This window comes from Ambystoma mexicanum, chromosome 6p, assembly GCF_040938575.1.
Source record: "Ambystoma mexicanum isolate Mex_15411 chromosome 6p, UKY_AmexF1_1, whole genome shotgun sequence".
Classification (NCBI taxonomy): Eukaryota; Metazoa; Chordata; class Amphibia; order Caudata; family Ambystomatidae; genus Ambystoma; species Ambystoma mexicanum.
Window position 1 is genome coordinate 1081774388 of NC_090935.1, and position 21059 is coordinate 1081795446.

At 42.9% G+C, this 21059-nt stretch overlaps 1 protein-coding gene across 1 annotated transcript in view; it reads right to left on the reverse strand.

The window, feature by feature from the left end:
• The window catches only part of LOC138510186 (spindle assembly abnormal protein 6 homolog), a 366238-nt gene that overhangs the window by 98342 nt on the left and 246837 nt on the right, over window positions 1-21059 (reverse strand). The window contains exons 9-11 of the mRNA XM_069625671.1: window positions 19522-19716; window positions 9275-9364; window positions 9017-9196 (exon numbers count right to left, since the gene is read on the reverse strand). Coding sequence (XP_069481772.1) covers window positions 9017-9196; window positions 9275-9364; window positions 19522-19716 — 465 coding nt within the window. The remainder of the gene's footprint in view (window positions 1-9016; window positions 9197-9274; window positions 9365-19521; window positions 19717-21059) is intronic.

Here is a 21059-nt window from a genome sequence, read left to right on the forward strand (position 1 = left end):
CCTTTGGCATCAACATCCCTGGAGGGAGCAAATCAATATCAGCTGTACACGCAAACACGAGGGCTGAAACTCTGCTATGCCATCCAAATGTCTCCTGACCGAGCTAACCTTGACTAGCGTTATGGTAACTGGTACAGTTTAAGGCTTAACCCAACAAGAACCGACGGTCAATGCTGTAAAGAGATGCGATGCAGCTTCAAGAAATGGTATTGCAACATAAAAAGGCAGGACCTAAACACTATTCATTTCTGACAATGTTATTTTAACAGGGAAACAAACAGAAACAAACAGATTTAACAGTAGCACAGGTTTATGATATAGGGTGACAGAGCTGCATCACTAGCAGAAACAGGGCCAGGTTCTAAACAGGCTGCAGGTGGGTCGGAATATTCCAGATTACCTGACCAGCAAAGAAGCCAGTCTTGGCCTGAAATCCGCCCAGCCCCTTTCGAGAACACTGGTCTACTTCCTGCTCCAGGAGACGTCATTGTCCAAGTTTTTGAAGGTTCCTGCAAACAGCCGCCATATTTAGGGCAGCATTGGAGTTTTAGTGATCCTGCACCTCTCGGACATGTCCACAATACAGGATCTGATCCGCAAAGGGTTGGACTCCTATGTAATAGTACAGACTGCCTACCAGTTATGGCAAATGCTGCATTAAAGTATTTCCAGTGAGCTCAAAGCATTACCGCCAGTATTTCCACCCATTTATTCTCAAACGAATTTTTTAACTCAAACTAATAGGTTGTCCATCGCCTTTCCTGGTGCGAGAATGGACAGTTCAGCAAGAGATCCGTGGAATTGAAGTCCTCCGTACCCACTCCATCCTCCCATTTTCTGGCAAAACCCTCGCCAACCTGTGATGCTACTCCTGTTCTAGTCAAGAAGCTGCCACACAGGTTGCCCAATGCCCGTTGTGAGAATGGTGCTCCAAGATGGCTTCCTTTCATAAAGGACAGCAGGCGCTGACGTCTACTCGCTTGAAAGATCCCGATCCTGGAGTCTTTCCTCAGTTGCATCTGAAGCAGACCGGCAAATCAACAAACAGGCTGTATGGGAATTGCACACAATTATCTCATTGCGAAATGGGATTTTTATTTCCATTTGAAATGTTTGGCCTACCAAATCCAATGAAAGATAATTGGATTGTGCTGCTGTCTAGCATTTAGCCTTTTTGCACATATTGAATTATTATAATATAGAACAGGTTACATTTTGAGGCGTGAACTTGGCTCCTTTTCGTCTGAACAATAATGGCTGAAGAGAACGGGTGGAAAGCTTCAAGCAAGAACCCCTTTTTTATATTCATACCCTCATGTAATCACTGGAGAACGACACAGCAGATGGATGCTCACGATATACTTGCGTAGTGTTTCCTTTTCACAACATCTACATTTCTGGCACCCCCAGAGTGGAAGGAATGCGTTTCCCCATTTGCTAAAGCCCCTCAAAAAAAAAAACATACCCAGGAAAATGTAATACAGGTGGCGAGGGGTCCGGTACCACCTCTAACTATTTGTGCTCATTTACTTTCCATTGCACACACATAATGACTCAGCAACTCCAGCTGCAATATTCTGGCAAGACTCCTCAGATGACAGACACTTTTCCCCGGGTCACCATGCATTGCCTCTCCTTCTCCAGCCCGCAGTAATTTGTACAGGGTTGACCATCTACACTTGGGAAGCCCATAAACTATGATTTTCAAATACGTCCCACTCCCTAGAACCACGTTCCCTTATGTGTTTAGCTCTCCACCTTCCCAATTGCTGATCTGCATATGATAGACACCTCGCCTGTTCATTTAAAGACAAAGGCTTCGTTCACTGTTTGAATGTTAAGGGGAACAATTTTGATATATTTTTGATAACATGTTCCATCTAACCTCTATCAAGGAATCAAATCCATGTGCATGTATTACAGGTGTACAATCTTGGTCAAAAAACACTGTAGAGATTAGAGAGGGCAAGTAGGTAATGTATTCTTCGCGCTTCCCGATTGCCCAGGGCCAGCACATTGCGTAGGTTCTTCTGGACTGGGTATGGCTACCCCAATCTTCCCACCTCATGCCGACAGCCATAGTAACCACCTCAGCTCAGATTTACTGAAACTCTGTTTCATTGGACCTATTATCCAACAATTAAATGTTGCCATTAGATATTGATCCACTTTTGGGATGCCAACGACTCCTCTAGCGGTCACCCATAACAGTACTTTCCTGGAGATATGCTTTTTTTCGATTGCCAGATAATTCCTATCTTAAATTGAAGATTATTTATAACTGCTTTTTACATCTTAATGGAAAGTTATTGAAATACGTACAGAAATATAGGAAGAAGGAATAATTGGATTTCTGTTGCTCTACCTAACCACGACACCTCAACCTTTTTTGGTTCATATCATGATATACCTCTATCAGGAATCTCGAAAGAGTTTTCAGGCTATCATACAATAGTGATGCAGGATTAATTTTCCCAGATGAAGCCTTCTATAGAAAAGGCATTGCTCCACCTCCTTCGCTTCAGAGCAGTTAAGTAACCAAGATTTAGAATTATTCCATAGCTATACCCAGTGTGTTCCTCTCTCCCTCTTCCCTCCCCTCTCCCTTTGCCCCTCTCCCCTTCCCCTTCTCCTCTTCCCCCTCTCCCCCTCCAGATGCACATTTGCCAGATCGACCATAGCTGATGCGGAGAACAGTGCAGTCAGGCCAAAAACACATATCTTGAAGGGGCGTTGGGGGGACGGGGGGATCTTATTTGCAAAATGAGCTATAAAAAAAACATTGTAAAAGGTCTTGTTTAAAAAAGTTACAATGTATCTTCACCTCCAGTTTATACTGTAATCTATTAGGAATGCCACACCCTCCTTACTGAGCAATGCATGTCATTCGTCAAAACCTACAATAACTATAGACATTGTTTCCTCAAAGTTTATCATTTCAAGATGGACAGTATGGTACACTCTTATTGTACTTTGTCAAAATACTCCTAGGTGGAAGGTGACAAAAAGAACCAATGATGGGTCCTGGCTGCTTTGCATACATTCAAAGAGCATTTAACATATGAAGTAGCACAGATGTTTACCAATATGCATCTGATAAAAGGGTGTTATGCTTGAATCAACATGTACATAACCCACAATGGGCTTGTGGTTCATTTAAATTGTTCACAGCACTCGCCCAAACATTAAAATGTTTGCAACTTAGAATCGTATAGACCAGGGTTGTCCAACTACAGACCTCAAGGGCCGGAACCTTGATGGGTTTTCAGGATATCCCTCATCAATATTCATGAGGAAAAATGTGCATACATTTAGAATCAGTGTATGCACATTTATCTCATGAATAATAATGAGGGAGTAATCTGAAAACCTGACATGATCCGGCTCTTGAAACCTTGAGTTGGACAACCCTGGTAGGACTCATTCAGACAGCCTAAAGATAGCGGTCACTTCATTGGTGTCCCTTTAAAAATGTTTTTTCAGTGAATTTCATAGGTTATTAGTGACAATGTTTCATGATGTTACCGCACACATAGGAAAAATCTATAAACCTCCTTTAACAAACATATTGTTTGCAACGCCTACTGATGTGTGTCGTTTTCAGCAGCACATGGTGGGGATGCCAGTCATGGTCGAATTGCCTAGGGCATGAGGCTCGACCATGACCCCAGCCCCAACAAACCACCTCCGTTATCAAATGCATCTAGCGTGCATCCTAGTCCAGTGTCTACTATACCCCTATAATGTGACCGATGGCCAGTTCTCATGGCTTGAAGCCATGGCCAGTCCCCGCAATCCATGGGTCAAGGGCTTCGGCCATGCCACATTCCCCAAGAAGCAAATCTGAGTAGACATTTGTCCTTGCCGAGGGCCAGACCCACTGCCCAGGCACCAAAGCTACATCACTATTTTTTGTACTTACATTTTGACACTTTCAAAAAAATAAAAAACACAGGAAAGATTTGCAAAAGAATGCTTTCAAGTATTTGCTGATGCTCCTAGTGCAAGTTTTTTGAAATCCCGTTCAGCACTTCGAGCTGTAGCCACAAGCAGAATTTTGTTGCCCATTCTCGATTTTGAAAAACGTGACCACACTGTTAGTTTCTGGTGGTCGCACTCACTTTAACCACATTGCTGGACCTGGGTGGCCATGGCTAGAGTGTCCGGGGCATGTCCGGACAATCTGGTCACTGGCCATGGCCACAGGCTATACCTCAGTCACCAGAAGTATAACACTATTTTTTGAACCTACATTATGACACTTTTGAAAACAATAAAAACACGGACACATTTGCGAAAACCATGCTTTTGGGTCCTTGCCAATATCCCTCACACAGGTTTGCTTCAAATCGTCTGTGTTTTAATTTTTTTCAAAAGTGTCAAAATGTAGGTAGAAATAAACAGTAATATAACTTGACAAAATCCATTCAAAATGTGCACAAACATTCAAAGTCGGGTCCATAAACATTTTGCAAACTTTTCTGCAAATTTGTCAAACAGCATCAAAGGTATAAGCCATCTAAATATGTTGGGACACCCCCCCTATAATTTCGCCCCCTCTTAACTAAATCCCGCTAAACTTTGCAGAAACATTCAATGTTGGATCTAAACTCTTCTCGCAAACGGCAAACTGCAGTAAATGTATAAGCTGTTCAAATATTTTAGGAATACCCCTATAAGTATGCCCCCTCTTGTTGAAAAGGCACCAAACCTTCCAACAGCATTGAAAGTTGGGTCTAGAATTAAATTGCAAAACGTCATGCAGTTTCACAGAATGGCGCCAATGTTATAAACCATCTTAAATCTGCTCTTCACAGAGACTGTTATGTAGAAATATGCATGGATGTCGCAAAACAGAGCCAAAAAAATACCCGATTGTTGGCTTTTTCTGGCCATATCCCATCCTCAACCCCACTCAGCTCAGCGGAATAAGGGCACAGTTCATGAACATGGAGTCCCTTTCAAACGTTTTGACGCACCTGATGTTAATTGACCAATCAGAGGGTGCATACGATGTCCACTAACGTTACGCGTGCCCCAAATTGGCCCAAAGGCGTCTGCGGTCCCGAATCAGGAATCGAGTCTGCGAACCGAAAGCAGATTTAAAAAAAACAAAAAAAAACTCTAGTGGGCAGATTAACAAAAAAATGTCCAAAAGCACGCTTTAGGGATGAGGCCACTGTGCCTCGCGCACGTTTCGTGCAGATTCGTCCAGCGGTGTGGGCTGTAGCCGCAAGCAAAACATTTTTCATTCATGTCTATCCAGATTTTAAAATGATAAAATCTTCAAGCTCTGTAGAAGTTGTCTAGCTAATTTTCTATCCAAGGAAACATGTTCTGTGTTTTTCAGGATATAATCTACATGCAGGGCTATCTTGTGATGGTACCCCACGTGTCTGGTCCCTTAATAGCCACAATCCGTTTGTTGCACTGTGGCAATTATTTATAGAAAGAGCAGATAGTATGCCTGGGGAAAGTATGCCATGTATTCCCATCATAACGCACAAGCCAACATCATTTACCCAACCTGCCTTTTTTAAAGACTATGCTCAAATGAGACCAGATGTTACTGTCAAATGACTTTTCAGCATTTATTGAGAGGGTGGAAAAGGGTAATTTTTCGTTTCATTTACATTGATCACCTCAATCACCCTTTGTCTTGAGTTTATCTTTTAAGAATTAAATAATTCTCATCTGAATTAGCCAGACTATGAATTACCTGGGCCAAGCAGATAGCAAGGAGCTCTGCTTACATTTTGGTGTCATGTTTACTTATTCGATGTGGACTGGTAATTCCATTGCTAATTCTGGGGTTTTGCAATAATGGGCAGAAGTTACCATGCACCCGGCTATCCTCCCAACCTGTAGGAATTGATTAAATAGTCTTGCAATACATGGTGCTAATAAAGAAAAAGAAACTCTCATAACAGGACGACGTGAAGCAATCTGGGACAGGAGTTTTATTACTAGCCATTGATTGCATCACTTGTTCAACCTCATATGTACCAAGAGGCTATTCCAAGTCCTCACCTGTTTCATTTGAAATTCTGTGAGGCTGTACTTCCAAATATGCACTACCTCTTTCAGTTTTCACCCAGATAGACTCCCCCACCCAGGCTAATCAGGTGCAATATTCCTCAAATATCACCAATGTATGCCCATCTTTCTTATGTACACTGCAAAGAGCATCTCTTAGTGACGCAGTTTCTTATGCACTCCTTTTACTGTTTGTATGCCAGAAGTGGGCTTGATTAGCTATTTTTATTGTAGAATTGTTTGACCTTGCACATGGTCGGCAAGGCAATATGGCATCAAATTGCCATTGTGCCTAGGTCAATGACCTCCATATTTGCCTATCTTCCAGTACTTTCAGCAGCATCTCAAAGTCCCCTCTTCCAACCCTTCGTACATTGGTTTGCAAAGTGGGTGGGCCAATCTATGACCCACCTAAAAAACTGCTTTGCAGAACTCCCTCAAGCTTTTACAGATGGTAGGCCATTAAAATGCAGAATATAGCACTCCTCAATTACATCTGCACATTTTTTCAACTTCATAGAATTTCTGATCAACAGGTAATTAAATGATCAACATCTACACCTTGGCTGTTCCTTCCTCCGCATTGTTAATCAGTGCCATGTACCCAATACCAATGCTCTAAATTTCAGAATATGTCATGATCTAACAGCAGATAGTACAAGACACTTGTACACATTATAAACATCGGGTGAAATACCTTTGCATGAAGTTGTAGTGTCATCCGTTAATTGCTTGGCAAGAGGTTTGCAATGTATTCATATTTCCTGTAGTCATTAGCATTCTTTTGTACCATCTACAGCTGAATTAAAGCCATCCCACATGAACAGCTCTTCCCGTCATGAATTTGGCCATTCTGTGGAATAATTATTTGAAGTGCCAATTTTGCTCTGGATTTAAGGCATAGATGGAGGACAGGATAATATTTGTACCCCTTCACACTCGTTTTGATACTTAAGATCAGGGATTTAGAAAAGATTTTGAAGTTGAGCCATTTGCTCTCTGTTTTTTGAGGTTCCCATTTCTAATTGCAGTATATTTTAGTACAAATATATATTCAAATCCAAAATAGCCGTTTTGTAATACAACATCTTTCCACTTATTAATCAACACAAAATGAAAGCTGCATTTCTGCCTTCATGGCACTTGTTTTGATCCCGTGTCTGCCTGTTAATGCCTTCCAGTGCTGTCCCTAGCACCAAGATCCCCTTGGGCGAGCATTGCGCTCTATACATTCATAATGAAATCATTCAAGAAGATTGGTTACAGGAAGCACCCATCCCCCCCAGTACACACTCCTTACCACACACCACCTGTACCTCTAAGTGGGCTACCAAAAGCTCTTCACTGACTATGGGGTCCACATGTACACCAGTTATGGGTCAGACCTGATCATGCAGTGCTGGCCATTCCTTTGCACACATTTCTCTGCAATGCATGCACACAGAGCTAACAAGTCCCAACACGTCTCAGCTTGAAAGCACCTGCAATGCCCCAACCCTCCAATGGTTCCCAAATGCTTAGTCTCACAGAGAAGGTTAGTTGTTTCACTAAACTCGACCTTCGATTCTATGCTCCAAAATACTCTTTTTGTTCTGCGATCTTGTAGGCTTATGCGCCTGTTCCACTTTCAAACTCTGTTGAGTCTTGATGCACAAAGACAGCATATCAATTATTTTCCGACTTTGGTCATGAATTTGATAAGCTGCAATAACACTTTAAAACGTAGGCCAAAGGGAATCGGACATTGAATTTCAGGGCACTGAATTTTTACAATGCTACGCCCCTTCCCTTCCGTTCCCGTCCATCAACTGAGAATAGCAAATGAAAATACAAAATCAAATCTGACTTACAAGTGCTGAATTAATTGCTTTATTTAAAATGTGCTAAGCCCTCACTTTCTATGCAAAATGGTGTCCCATATGTATGGTGGAATTGAAACATCATCTTTAGAAAAGAGGAAGTTTGACAACATAAAATAAAGATTGGGCTGATGAATGGACCAGCGAGTACAGAATAAGGCAGCTCCAACTTACAAAATTGAAACTTTTTTTCGCTTAAAGAAGGAATTTATGGAATTATCAAGGCACCAACATGATGCAATCCTCGGAGATGATTAAGACGAGAGAAGATGGTTCCAGATTCAGGACTCCTGCTTTACAACTCCAGTCTTAATCAGAAACTACTTCCTAGTCGAAAGCTTGAACCACCTCAAGATAATAAGAGAGTAAGGCATCACAATTCACAGATTGGTGCCATTTCCATAGGTATGAAAATAATCTCAGCTCCACTTGCATTCAGTAGGTGTGAAAGCATAAATGCACATTACAAAGTGAGTGCAGCCTTTACAACAGCAAACCTCGACATTGGGCATGCATGCAATCTCTTCAAAACAAGAAAAACATATCTTGACAATACCACTCGTGTAATACTTCGCAGTAACAAGGGTTTTCCCAATACCCTACCGTCTAAAGTCCCCAGTAAAAGGCTCATCCATGATTTTCATTATAATCCAGTACATATGTTTGCAGCTCTTTAAATATTTACCAGCTTCAATACAGTATATAATAAAGACAGATAAATTAGCCAACGTTGAAATGGATGATATCAAATATTTGTACAATGCAAGAGTGCAAAAAGCAACATATTTAAAGATGTTAGGTATTACCTGGTGATTAAGTGGATATGCTCTCATAAATATTCTTTTGCTGGCCAAAATTTGCATATCAAAAACAAACGTCGTGTTTCCATTTTAGTAGAAAACACTCAACAGCGTAAATGGATTGCACTGGCTACAATTTCTTTTACTTTTTTATATAGAAATGGCCCACTCACATCACCCAGTGAAAACTACAATTACTCAATGTTGTGTTCAAGCGAGGAGTTCATCCTGTACAAGACTCATTATGTATAGCTTAATTTCTTTTGCATCTTGGTTGCTTCCCAATGACTAAAAAGCTTTCAACATTCAGAGTCGTCTTACCTCCTCCACTTTCTGATTAAGTGCTTGCTTCACATTACTAAGTTCGAATGTTTCCTTTTGTAATGCCTGCTCTTTCTCTCCCAATAGTTTCTCTTGCTGCATGGTCACTGTGTTCTTAAGCTTGATCTTTTCCATCAGTTTTTTCATATCACCCTGAAGCTTCTTTATGATCTCATTTGCCTGTATAAAGAGTTTCAGGTTGTGAATGGGTGTCAAAGTCGATCTCCAATGGCCAAATGACTTAGCCAATCAACTTACTTTAAGGAGTTCTTCAGAAAGGGATTTCACAGTTGTCTCAAGCTTTCCAGTCTGCAACTGTTTCTGCTCCAGGGTCTCTTCAAGTCTTTTCTGAAACATATACAATGTTAAATGATTGAGAGAGGATGTTTTGTATTTGATCCCAATGGGCAGATGCTTAAATTAAAGAAAATAAAAACAGAACTAACAATGCCAGATTCAATCGACTTGAATGTACTTGTTTTGGCTAGGAGAGCACTCAAACGTTTTGCCATTAGTGAATGTCAATGATTCCTAGAATTCTTTGCTTTATCATTTCACATTTTTCTATCTGTGCTTCTACTGCGAATAAGGGAAGGGGCTGGACAAAAAAAGGGATCATCATTCATGTTCCGAGATGGGAAACTAAGTTTCAGTGCATATGTCACATTTCGTATGTTGTTGTTTTGCTCTGACAATGGGAATCTTTGAGGAGTTTGGCCATGGATATAACATCCTCAGAAACAAGAAGGATTAAGCTGAAGAAACTGGGCCCCAGAAGAAGCTGAAATCAACCTTCAGAGTAACAAGTACTTAAGTGGCAAAATGGTTATAGTAAAATCCATCTTTGCAACAGATACAAGTCAGGAACAGTTGTCTTCTGAGTTTTTCTGAGTGCGGCATGACTGGAGGGTGGTTATCTGCACTCCTACCCTCTATATGGCAGAGAAGAAGCACAGAGTGCCACATTCAAGGTTCTTCATTGTTGGTAGCAATGGAGTAGCGACCAAGGCTTAAGCCCTCAGGAGGTGATGTGGGCTGTTCTTAAGTACAGTGTAATCCCCAAGCCCCCACAAAGGAATGTCCACACACTTTTGTGATAACACAGTTCTTTATAAAATAAGGTTCAACACATATACACAATGATAACACACTTTGTGCTTAGGCAAATCTCATATGGTAAATATGTACAATGTCTATGTTGTACCACTGTTCACTCTTGACTCTTTAAAATGCACCAGCTGCTGATAGTTCTAATGGCATGCAAATCAAACAGTAATGTATATCAACATAGGAAGGAAGACAAGTTAGGTTAAATAATGGCAGAATACTTTGTCCCACTACCATGAAACAGTTGTGTGAGGGTCCCCCACCTGTAAATGAAAGGCATCAACAAGCCCAGTCCATATATGTTTATAAAAGTCTCGTTTCCTGCTAAAATGTTCCACTACCCCAATGTACCCGAGTTTAGCAGAGTTTCTTCGATGGTTCATTGACGGATCCCACGTGGGTGAACTCCCTTTAAGCCAGGAGCCACATGGCACCGAGATTCCTTGAAGAAATGGGAACACTTGTCGTTTAGAGAGCAGCTTCGACCTTCTCGGTGCTCCTCAAAGATCAGTCGTGGAAGTCCTGTGAAGATGAGGCATGCGGTGCACCTCGATGACAAGAGTTTGTTGCCGCAAAGCAGATCGAAGAAGAATGTAGGAGTCAGGTGCCAGCGTTGGCATCGATGATCGGGACAAAACCACGGCTGGCTTTCAGATATTTGTTGGCCTGTGTCTTTGTGGACTTCGGGTGGCGCGACACCCACCGACGGATTCTCCTTGGTTCATCGACGACCTCGCCTTTCTCCGGCGGGACAAATCGGTCGACGGTGATGGCAAGGGAGTCCTTCATTTCAAAGTGTCTTGGGCAAAGGTGGAGCAGCGCGGCTTCGGTCATCAACCAGCACCACATCAAGCTGTCCCCGCTTCTGGACAACACGACTCGACTGGCTTCCATCAGTTACAGCAATCCTCCGAACCCTGGCTGTTGCATTGGACTTCAATGGCATCGATGTTTGGGTGCTTCACTCAGATTCCTCTGCAGACCCTGTCTCCGGTCGACAGCCTTTTGGGACTGGCTTCCAGTGTGCCTCAGTGAAGATCAGCTTTCTGCATGATGTTTCCTCGTAGCTCAGGGAGAGGTCTCCTGAGCAGGTCCTCCCTTGGGTCAGTCCTCGACAGCTTTCAGATTGGATCAAAGGAAAGCAGCAGCAATAATTCTTCCAGCTGGGCTTCAAGGATAAGCAGCTTCAAGTTTCAACTACAGCTTCTGAACAATTCTGGTAAGTGAGAGGTCCCCAGATATACTTTTCTGTCTCTCATTCACACTGCTGAGCCAAGCTCAGGCAGCCAATCAATCATTCAGAAGGGCATCCATGCAGGCAGGCAATCAAGCTCACTGTGCATTCTGGCCATTCTCTTCCATCCAGACACTCCTAACAAGGGATGTGGATTGGGGCAAGCACCAGCCTTTCAGCACACCACACTGCATTCATGTCAGTTTCGGGCAGGGCTGTCTCATTCTTTGTGTCACACACAGATAACAGACACCCATAACATGAAGTGCGTATTGGTCACACACTCCATTCACCCAGAACCCACCTCAAGGGTGTACCCACAACTACAGTCAAATCCAATATGGGTTTAAGGGTCACACAGCATCCTCCGTTCCCTTCTGGTGAACTCCTGTCAGTAAAATGACCACTATCAGCCTCTCGTACAATCATCCTACACCTTATATACAGCCAGCGGGCCCCATCTCGTCGTTCGAGGAAGACATTACTGCCTTACTTAATTCCGACACTAAACCTGGCTCGCAAATTATAATACTTGGAAACTTTAACCTCAGCTTGAACTACCCTAATGACGCCAATGCTACCACCCTTGCTAACATCTCTGAGGCAGGACTTACCCTCAGAATCAACATGCCCACCCATATTAAAGGCTGCACACTAAATTGGCTCGCAAACATTAACTGCACGGCATCTATAACAGCCATCGAACCTTGTGTATGGACGGATCACCACCTTATTTCATTTGCCATTCAAGACAATTTACCAATTAACTCCACCATTCAGATGCCCCCCCCAGCCTTAACGAGAAATAAGAAAAATATATCATTCAATAGCTTATAACCTCTTCTCCATCCCATCCCATCACCAACATTACAGATCTTAGTACCGACCCAGTAGCGCTAGTCAAACTCTACAATTCAACACTTAACCAAGCTATTGATACAATAGCGCCATTAAAACTATGTAAATGTAAACCACGAGCTCATTTGAACACCTGGTTCACTCCTAGCCTCAAAGCTACACGTAACGAAAAAAAGACATCTAGAATCCCCCTGGAAAAATAACCCTTTGGAGCAGAATAAGGCAAAACTCACCAATATAGCAGCTAAATATAAACAGGAAATCCTCCAAACTAAGGGAGGTACCTAAGCTAGTTCTAGTACCAGGGAATATTTTAGAATTCTAAGAGAACTAGAATCGCCCAGTCCAATCAACACCTGTAGCAAAGACAAAACTTGGTGCACTAATATCCAAGATGCCCTCTGTAACAAAATCTCTATGCTCCAAGACAGAATCACAGCCAAAAAAACACCCTCCTGCTTAATGACTTACAGATCCAGGAGCCCCCCGAAACAATCTAAAACAATTAATCAGTTTAAATTTGCACCGGTCTCCATCCCAGAAGTGGAGAACATAATAACTTCACTCAAACCATCTAGATGCCTAGGGGACTCTGGCCCTGCATCTATAATCAAAGAGGCAGCTAGGGACCTAGCACCTTTTATCATCTCTTTCATCAATTCCTCATTAGACTCATGCACTGTCCCCACAAATCTTAAAGATGCATGGGTTCTTCCCCTCTTAAAGAAACTAAATTTAGACCCAAGTATACCTACAAAGAAGAGACCGATAACAACTGTACTGTTTCTCTTAAAAATATTAGACAAGGCAGCATTCCTCCAGATTCAAACATACCTTGAGACTAATAATTTGCTAGGTACCCGTCAATCAGGTTTTAGACCACGACACGGGACAGAAACAGCCCTCATTGATTTGAAAAACCAAATGGATGCACTGAAGGATAAAGGAGAATGAGCCATTCTTCTCCTTCTGGACCTATCCACCGTTTTTGATTTGGTGGACCATAAAGTGCTGTGCAATTATCTTACCTCAGCTGCCTGTTTCTCAAAGGAAGCCACTGCATGGATCCAATCCTTCTTAGATAATCACTCCATTAGAGTGTTTTCTCCCACGTCAGCAGCAGATCCATTACCGATTACCTGTGGAGTTCCTCAGGGCTCTTGTGTTTCTCCCGCTATGTACAATATATTCATTAAGCCTCGATTTGATAACCTCGACAATCTGGGTGTCTCCTACACCAACTATGCGGACGACACTCGGACTCTTATTCCAATCTCAGGAGACTACGACACAGATTGTGGCACTGATCAACAAAATCTACTGTTTAATACAAGCCTGCATGGACACTCGCAGCCTCGATCTTAAGGATGACAAAACAGAGCTCCTACACATTTGTTCAGACTCAAACTCGGTAACCTATTTAATCTGACATTGATGGTCTAAATATTAAAGTCTCGAAGGAGGTGAAGACTTTAGGCTTCTAGTTGGACTCTGCATTAAGCTTAAACAAATCAACGCCACTGCCTCAGCCGCCAGTTACACATGTAAACTCATTTAAGCCTGTAAACCATTTCTCTCCACTGATAGTTGCCTCACGCTAACTCAAGCCCTCATTTTGTCTAAAGTAAACTATTGCAATGCACTCTATCTAGGTACCAGCAAATACAACGTCAGCAAACTACAAACACTCAATAATAATGCCCTTAGAACGGCACTAAGCATCTCGAGAACACAGCATATTTCAAACGCCAGGCGTACCACCAATGGCTTGCCATCAAGGATAGAATAAAATTCAAATCCCTAAACCTCACCGACAAATGCAATGCCAACTTGGCCCCTAAATACGGTGGACAAATTCACTAAACATACCTCTGAACGCCCTATCAGAACTTCACATGCCAACAGCCTCAAGGTCTCCAAATTTAAACTCCGAAAGCAGGAGGGAGTAGCTTCCCAGTCACAGCATCCCCGCTATGGAACTCCTTCTTGCCTGATCGTTTAAGAGCAGCCTCTTCCCTCTACATACTCAGGAAAGATACCAAAACGTGGATGTTTTCTTTAGACCAATGAATTCTGCCACTACCATCATTAATTTCTCATCTCCAGTTCCTTCTCTAGGTCACTCACTTCTCTGTAAAATTCTGCTACTATATAACCTTTCGATTATGTAATGTGCTGTTAAGATATTCACACAATAGTGACCTATATTGCAAACAATTGTTCACTATCTGATCTCGAAAATGTACATATAGATAGTAAATGGTCTACAACTGACTTATTACCTAAGAAGTTTTTCACTAAACTGAATGGCATGTGCAGGGATTTCCTGTGACGTGGCACTAAGGAAGCTGCAGAACTTTTATGAAAAAGGGGGAATAAAACTGCCTAATTATGAGGTCTATTACGTAGCAAGCCAACTGCAATATATCGCTAAAAGGCTCTCGGATGAAGCGACCCCTGAATCCAGGTTGTTTAGACAAGATTGTGCCCCATTCTATTTAAAAGAGATGATCTGGCTGCCCAAGACAGAAATGAAAGAGCGCCCTAAGATGATGATGCTTGGGTGGAAGATGTGGCGCTGGGCATGCCAGATGATGGAAAACCCAGTTCCATGCTCCCCGCAGATACCGTTGGTTGCATTGGCGGGGGAGATGAGCAGCTACGGATGACAATCAGAAACCACTGGGAATCGGTGGGGTTGGTAACGATGGGAGATGTCTGGCGGGAGGGGACTATCATACATTTTGAAGAGCTGGGAGAGGAAATGGGCTTACACGTCGGCCAGTATATCACATATCATAGAATGGTGCAGAGAATTAAGAAAACATGGCCTGAAACAGTACTAGAAGAAGAACCAGATGCTACCATAGACACGATATATATGAAATTACGGAGGGAGGGCATGAGATCTCTGGATTGTACGAAATAATGATGTCTAAGGTCGGAAAGAATTAACGCAATTGAGACTAGACTGGGAAGCGGGAGCCCCGATAGAGAGGATAGAGGATGGGATGTGGGAACGTGCCCTGGCCTACCATAAGAAGGTGTCAAGGAACGCAAGACTAAAACAGATACAACTATATATTACGCACAGGGCATACATGACACCTCTGAGGATATTGAGGTTTGAAAATGTCGGACGACAAACATGTCCCAAATGCGACGAAGAACAGGCTGACATGGTACACATGTTCTGGTCATGCCCGGTGATTGAGCGTTTCTGGGGAGAAGTAGCACGGAAACTAGCAGAAAGCGGGATCACTATTATTATAGATTCAGCTTGGGCCTGCTTGCTGAGGGGGGTTCCTTAGATCGCAGAAACTTAAGCATGTGAATAAATTGAAAGATCTAGCATATGTGCTTGCAAAAAGAAGGATTGCCATGGGGTGGAAGACATGTCAGACCGCGGGTGGAGGTGTGGTGGCAAGAGTTGCAGAAGTGGGCAGAGGTGGAGACCATGGTATGGCAAGAGGCAAGTAACATAGGGGGAGAGGAAGAGGTGGGAACCCTGATGGCATGGAAATCGTTGATAGCGGAATTGTTTGGAACGATACAAGATCTGACAGAATCCACGGAAAATGAGACCCCACCACGCGTGGAAGATACAGAGTGAGTGGAACAAATAGGCTCGCAAGGGGGTGTGGGATAAGGGGAGCAGTGACTGAAATTATACAATGAACAATGTGAACAATTGTACTGTTGATATCTGCACTGCGTGTTTGGTTTGTATTGGTTTTGTTTGTTTGAATATGTAATAAAAATTGTTTTAAAAAAAAAATGATGTAAATAACTTGTTTTCTTCTATGAGCATGTAAATGTCTGTAACCAAGTAACATGTAATGCGCCCAGATACCCCAGGGTTCGGAGCGCTATATAAATGAATAAACAAATAAACAAAAGGTGGGAAGGCTCTGGCCAGACTGGCCTGCACTTCCCCCACAATACCATATATGGTTTTTCCACCCAACAGCCAGTCAGGGGAAGGGACCGAGTCAGAGATTCCCTGGACTTTGGAAGAAAAGGTAACGGGCAATAGAAACCAAGAGGCCACAGGGGCCATCTCGTCTCCTATCAGGAATCCACTGATTCCTATGGCAGGGCTTCGGTATCCCAAAATGGAGGATGGAGCTGCCACCAGCCTGTAACCTGCTCTGTGGGCCACACACAGGTGTCCAAAAACATACATTACGGGTACAGGGTTGTACTCCCACCCATGAGTGCTATAAGGGTATCCCAAGGGTCTGTTCACCACAACCAAAAAGAGGAAGAGCTGTACTGTCATGAGTCCCACGTGGACTAGTGCAGAAAACAACACAGAACACACATAAGGGAGTACAGGACAAGGACATAGAGTCCCTGTCCCTCCAATGCATTTCCAGCATCATAGGGTGTTGGCACAAGTCACTCATAGAAGAGTGTGAGGTTGCCATTTTGTTAGATCCACTTCACCATCTCCAATTACTGATAATAAAATGTGCATTATAAATGGTGTTAAATCTGGAAACGTGCACATGATCACATCATTAGTAGTGGGAAGACAAGGCTGCTTGTGAACCCCAGCCAGACATTAGCTGAAGCAGCTGATAAGGCAGCAAATAAGGCAGCAAACCGCATTGTGCAAGACGTTACAGTGTGTACTAAGAATCAAAGTTACTAACATTTTTCTTAGATAATGAAGCCACAAACAGAATGGCAGATTTATTTCAACCTTCAAGATTATTTTAAGCTTTTGAAATGTTAAGGGCTTTTAAAAACGAATGTGTATTTTTGCACGTCGTTGCATAACTCTTTGCAGTTTTTAGCTCTAAAAGCCCTTGAAATAACATATTGCACATTATACTAATTGCAAGTGGTTTGTGGATCCAGTTTGTTGTAGCAAAGTATTTTTCCTCCTGTGACGAATCCTATGATGTCGTCCCTTCTCCCTGAGGGTGAGGCACTTTCTACCAGGCCAGGGAGGTGAGGCTGCTAACCGATAGTCCCCCTGGGGGTCGTACTCAGCAGGAGGATCTCATGGGGAGGGAATCCCCCTATGGGATACAGGGAGGACATGATATGATACGATATGGGCATCATGGACAGACAGTATTATCCCCATTTACCTACCTCTTTTACACCTCCTCCCTTAGCTCTCTCTACTCATACCATCTTTCCTATGTACTTATGCTATAGCAAAAGTACTACTTATAATGGGACGAGTAAGATTAAGGCCGTCTCAACTGAACTAGTCCCTCGATGTACTGAGACGAGGAAGATGTTCTGCACCAGAAAGAACTCACAAGACCATCTCATTGAGTAACCTAGCCTTTGTGTTCTGTGGAACTGAAAAAGGGAAGAACTACTAACTACATTGTCAGTCCCTCCCGTGATGCACTGTGAGTAAAGCTAGGACCGTGAAGGTTGATGAGCTGATCCTGCAGCTACTTACCGGGCCATAAAGTGCTGGGGAGCTGCTTACTGCAACGCAGGAAACAAGGCAGAAGAACTGTCAGAAGATGCAAGGAGGCCTGAGGTGAGAGACCAGGAGGGCATACCGATGGCACAGAGGCAGCCCATGGACCTCAAGGGCATTCAAGAAACCAATGTGCAGGGGTCTAGAACCTGAGAAAGTGAAACACAGACAGGGATCTGTAACCCAAGAAGCCAATACAAAGGGGTCTGGGACCCAAGAATAAGAAATCTTAACAATAGGGTCGAGCACCCTCTGAAGGAGAGACAGTATTCCTGGCAGGGGTGTGTACCAGGGATACTGTGACAAATCAGTCAAGCATACCCAGGGATCAAAGATCCAACAGTGCATGAGAACAAGGTTGTCCAACAAGTCCTCCTCTTCGTCGCAGTACCTGATAAGGTCGAATACCAGGTCTGTCTAAGTGAGTCACTGGACAAAGCCCACCAGGGGTGTGAGAAAGGCCAGGGGAAGGGAGTCATTCCCCCTAATGTGTGGAACTGTGAACAAAATCCTGAGAAAGGTCAGGGGAAGGAAGACGTTATTCCTACTTCATTGAAATGCTATTATATAGAACTGGGCGTGTCCAGAGGAAGGAAGTCATTCTTCTGGACCAAAACAACAGTAAATCACTTTAGTTTGTTTTCAATTGAAAGGGATAAAAGTAGGATTTTGACACTGGACGGTGGACTCCTTATTTCCGGACATTATGACATTTTCCTTAGTGTTTTAGTTGAGGCAGCAAAACCCCTCTAGAGAGTAAGGGATAGTTAGGTTTCGTTCTCTCTTTCGTTTGATATAAATAAAAGTAGTTTGGTCAAAAATATGCCACCTGTTTATCAGTCTCCTTCTTCCACACCCTTACCATCCTTTCCCTAAATTCCCGCCTACCAAAGACGGCAAGGAATGTGAACTGGACGAGAGGAATTTTGAATAAGCAATGATGTCCCCTCACTGCACTGATGCCTCCTTGCAAGCTTGAAACCTCTCCCAAAAGAAAAGCAATGCATCTGTGTCAACCCTCTAGTAGACCATGATCAACTGAATGGCATCCTGTGAAATAGCCCTCTACCCATTGTAGAACACTCTTTGTGGGCGGCCTTTGTAGGACCTCAAAGTTCTGAGAAAGGGGCTGGCTGAAAGCTTATTCCTGGGAGAGGTGAGGTACAACCTTTACGAACCAGGTAAAGAAAGCTTTCTTTTGCAAGTCGTGCAAAGCTTGAAGCCACAGAATGTGCCAATGTAAACTCTCAAAAATGAGGATAAATTAAGACAGAACTTACAGTCTCTTTTTTTGGCTGTGGTAGATTGTTGGACACTGAGCCAAGAGAATCCCAAGGCAAAGACCTATGGGGCATAACCTGCAGTTAGGCTATGGTGGAGTGGCCAGTTCATACAAGGTGACATAAAAAATTGATAATTAATATGGGTGTGCCGGGTACATGTGGTATTGCTACTGAGGGATGTGCATGCAAGTGGTAGCAGCGGCATTTTTTTTCTTTTTGGTTAACAGTTTTAAGATGCAGATTCCTGTACAACTAGGTGGAGTCCAATCCCACAATTTAGAACTGTGAGACGCAATTAGCGTTCACATGTCAACTCTTGAAGATGTCAGAAATATTCAACATAACAAATTCACAGTTAAAAAATATAGACATGAACATAAAAACTGTTGCAGTGGTACAATACAAAAACACAATACATTGACCAAATACTCTAGTCAAATGCCACAGCATTGATGAAAAGAAAATACAAAAATGGCAGGCAACATATTATTGCAGTACATGTTGGTACTTATCTGCAGTTTTCATTTTGCCTACACATATACAGCCTTCTGAAAGCATAGCCCAATAATACCTTGTGTTCCTGTGCGCTTTCACAGATGCCATTTGCTTTTATTACAACTTGCTCCTTATCTTTAACTTCTTGTTCCAGGACCGCAGTGCGAGTCTTGAGTTGGTTCACCAGTTTCTCTCTCTCATGGCACTCACTATCAAGGGTAGAGTTTTCTCGCCTAAGTGAACTCACTTCCTGCTTTGTCCTCTGGTACTCCTGTAATGCATGGGACATAGTGGGCAGAAGAGCAATGTTAGATTGGTTCATGAATGGGATTCAAGTATTGGTTTCTCCCAAATGGTCATGTTAAAGTTGAGATTTTGTGTTTATTTAGACAAAAAAACAAGGAGGGAAGAATCACACATAACGTGTTTTGGATTGTGCTATTCCAGCAGTACAGAGTGATTAGATAAATGCACTCTCTAAATTTCATCAAGTCGCATTCACTAACATTTGATGATGGAGAAGCCCTCTCGTCTAACTTAACCACTTTCCCCCCTTCTGGTTGTGACATCCCAGTCTAACTTCAGCCACAGCATTGCTTTTGACAAATATCTATTCTGGGACCCCACCACTAGGGGCTTCCAGTGGGGAAGAATGGCAAGAGAGTTACTGGCTTGTTGTTAGGCAGAATTATATGCAGTACCCTTTGGGAACACCACACACAATTAAGACTACAAGTGACAGCACAATTTCACCTTCGCTACAAGCCTGTACTACACAGTAAAGTGGTAGCAATGGCTGAGCAGCCAGATTTATCTAAAGAACAAGTGAGCAGTATCAATAGTTACACAAAGGACAGCAATTACTAAGATTCAAACAAACACTGACTCAATGTTTGAGTGAAAGAATATACATTTATTTACACATCAGTTGTATAACATTTCACTAAAGTACAGCAGTTTAAAAATCACACTCTTAGTACATCACACCACTTCCAATAGTTTCCAGACAAAGTTAAGTTCACAAAAGGAAGTGGGAGCAAAATGGCACTCTAGTAATTTAAAAGGGAGGGAAAGACAAATTTAGGCAGAAATTGAGCAGTACCAAGGGGTAATTAAGCAGGGCAATTAGAAATGGGATCAAACCAAATAGGCGTAGGGCCAAAGTCAATAGGACAAAAGTCTTTTGCTCAAGATCACACAGTTCAGGGTAGTTTGCGGTTAAGTCTCTGCCAAGAGTTCCGGACGAAGTTGGTCGGCAGAAAAGTTAGTTTAAAGAGTAGAGAAGGACAAGCCCTCGGATTGCCAAAAGGTTTCACACACCTTCACTGTGGCTGGACGAAACGAACAACCGGATTTGCAGAGTACCCTTAAATGGAGAAGGGGCTGTAGCCGAGGCGGACGTTCCTGGCAGTTCCTGCAGGCTTACAGTTCCTGAAGCGACTGTCAGACTGACATGAAGTAGCAAGACTGGAGGGTCCTGCACTGCCCAGGGAAGAAACCAGCAGCAGAGCAAAGAATCAAATAAAAGTTGCGCACCTTAAAACCCAAGCAGGGTCCGACCTTCCTGGCTATTCGGCCCACTGTAGCTCCGTACAGCGAATTCGACCAGAGGAG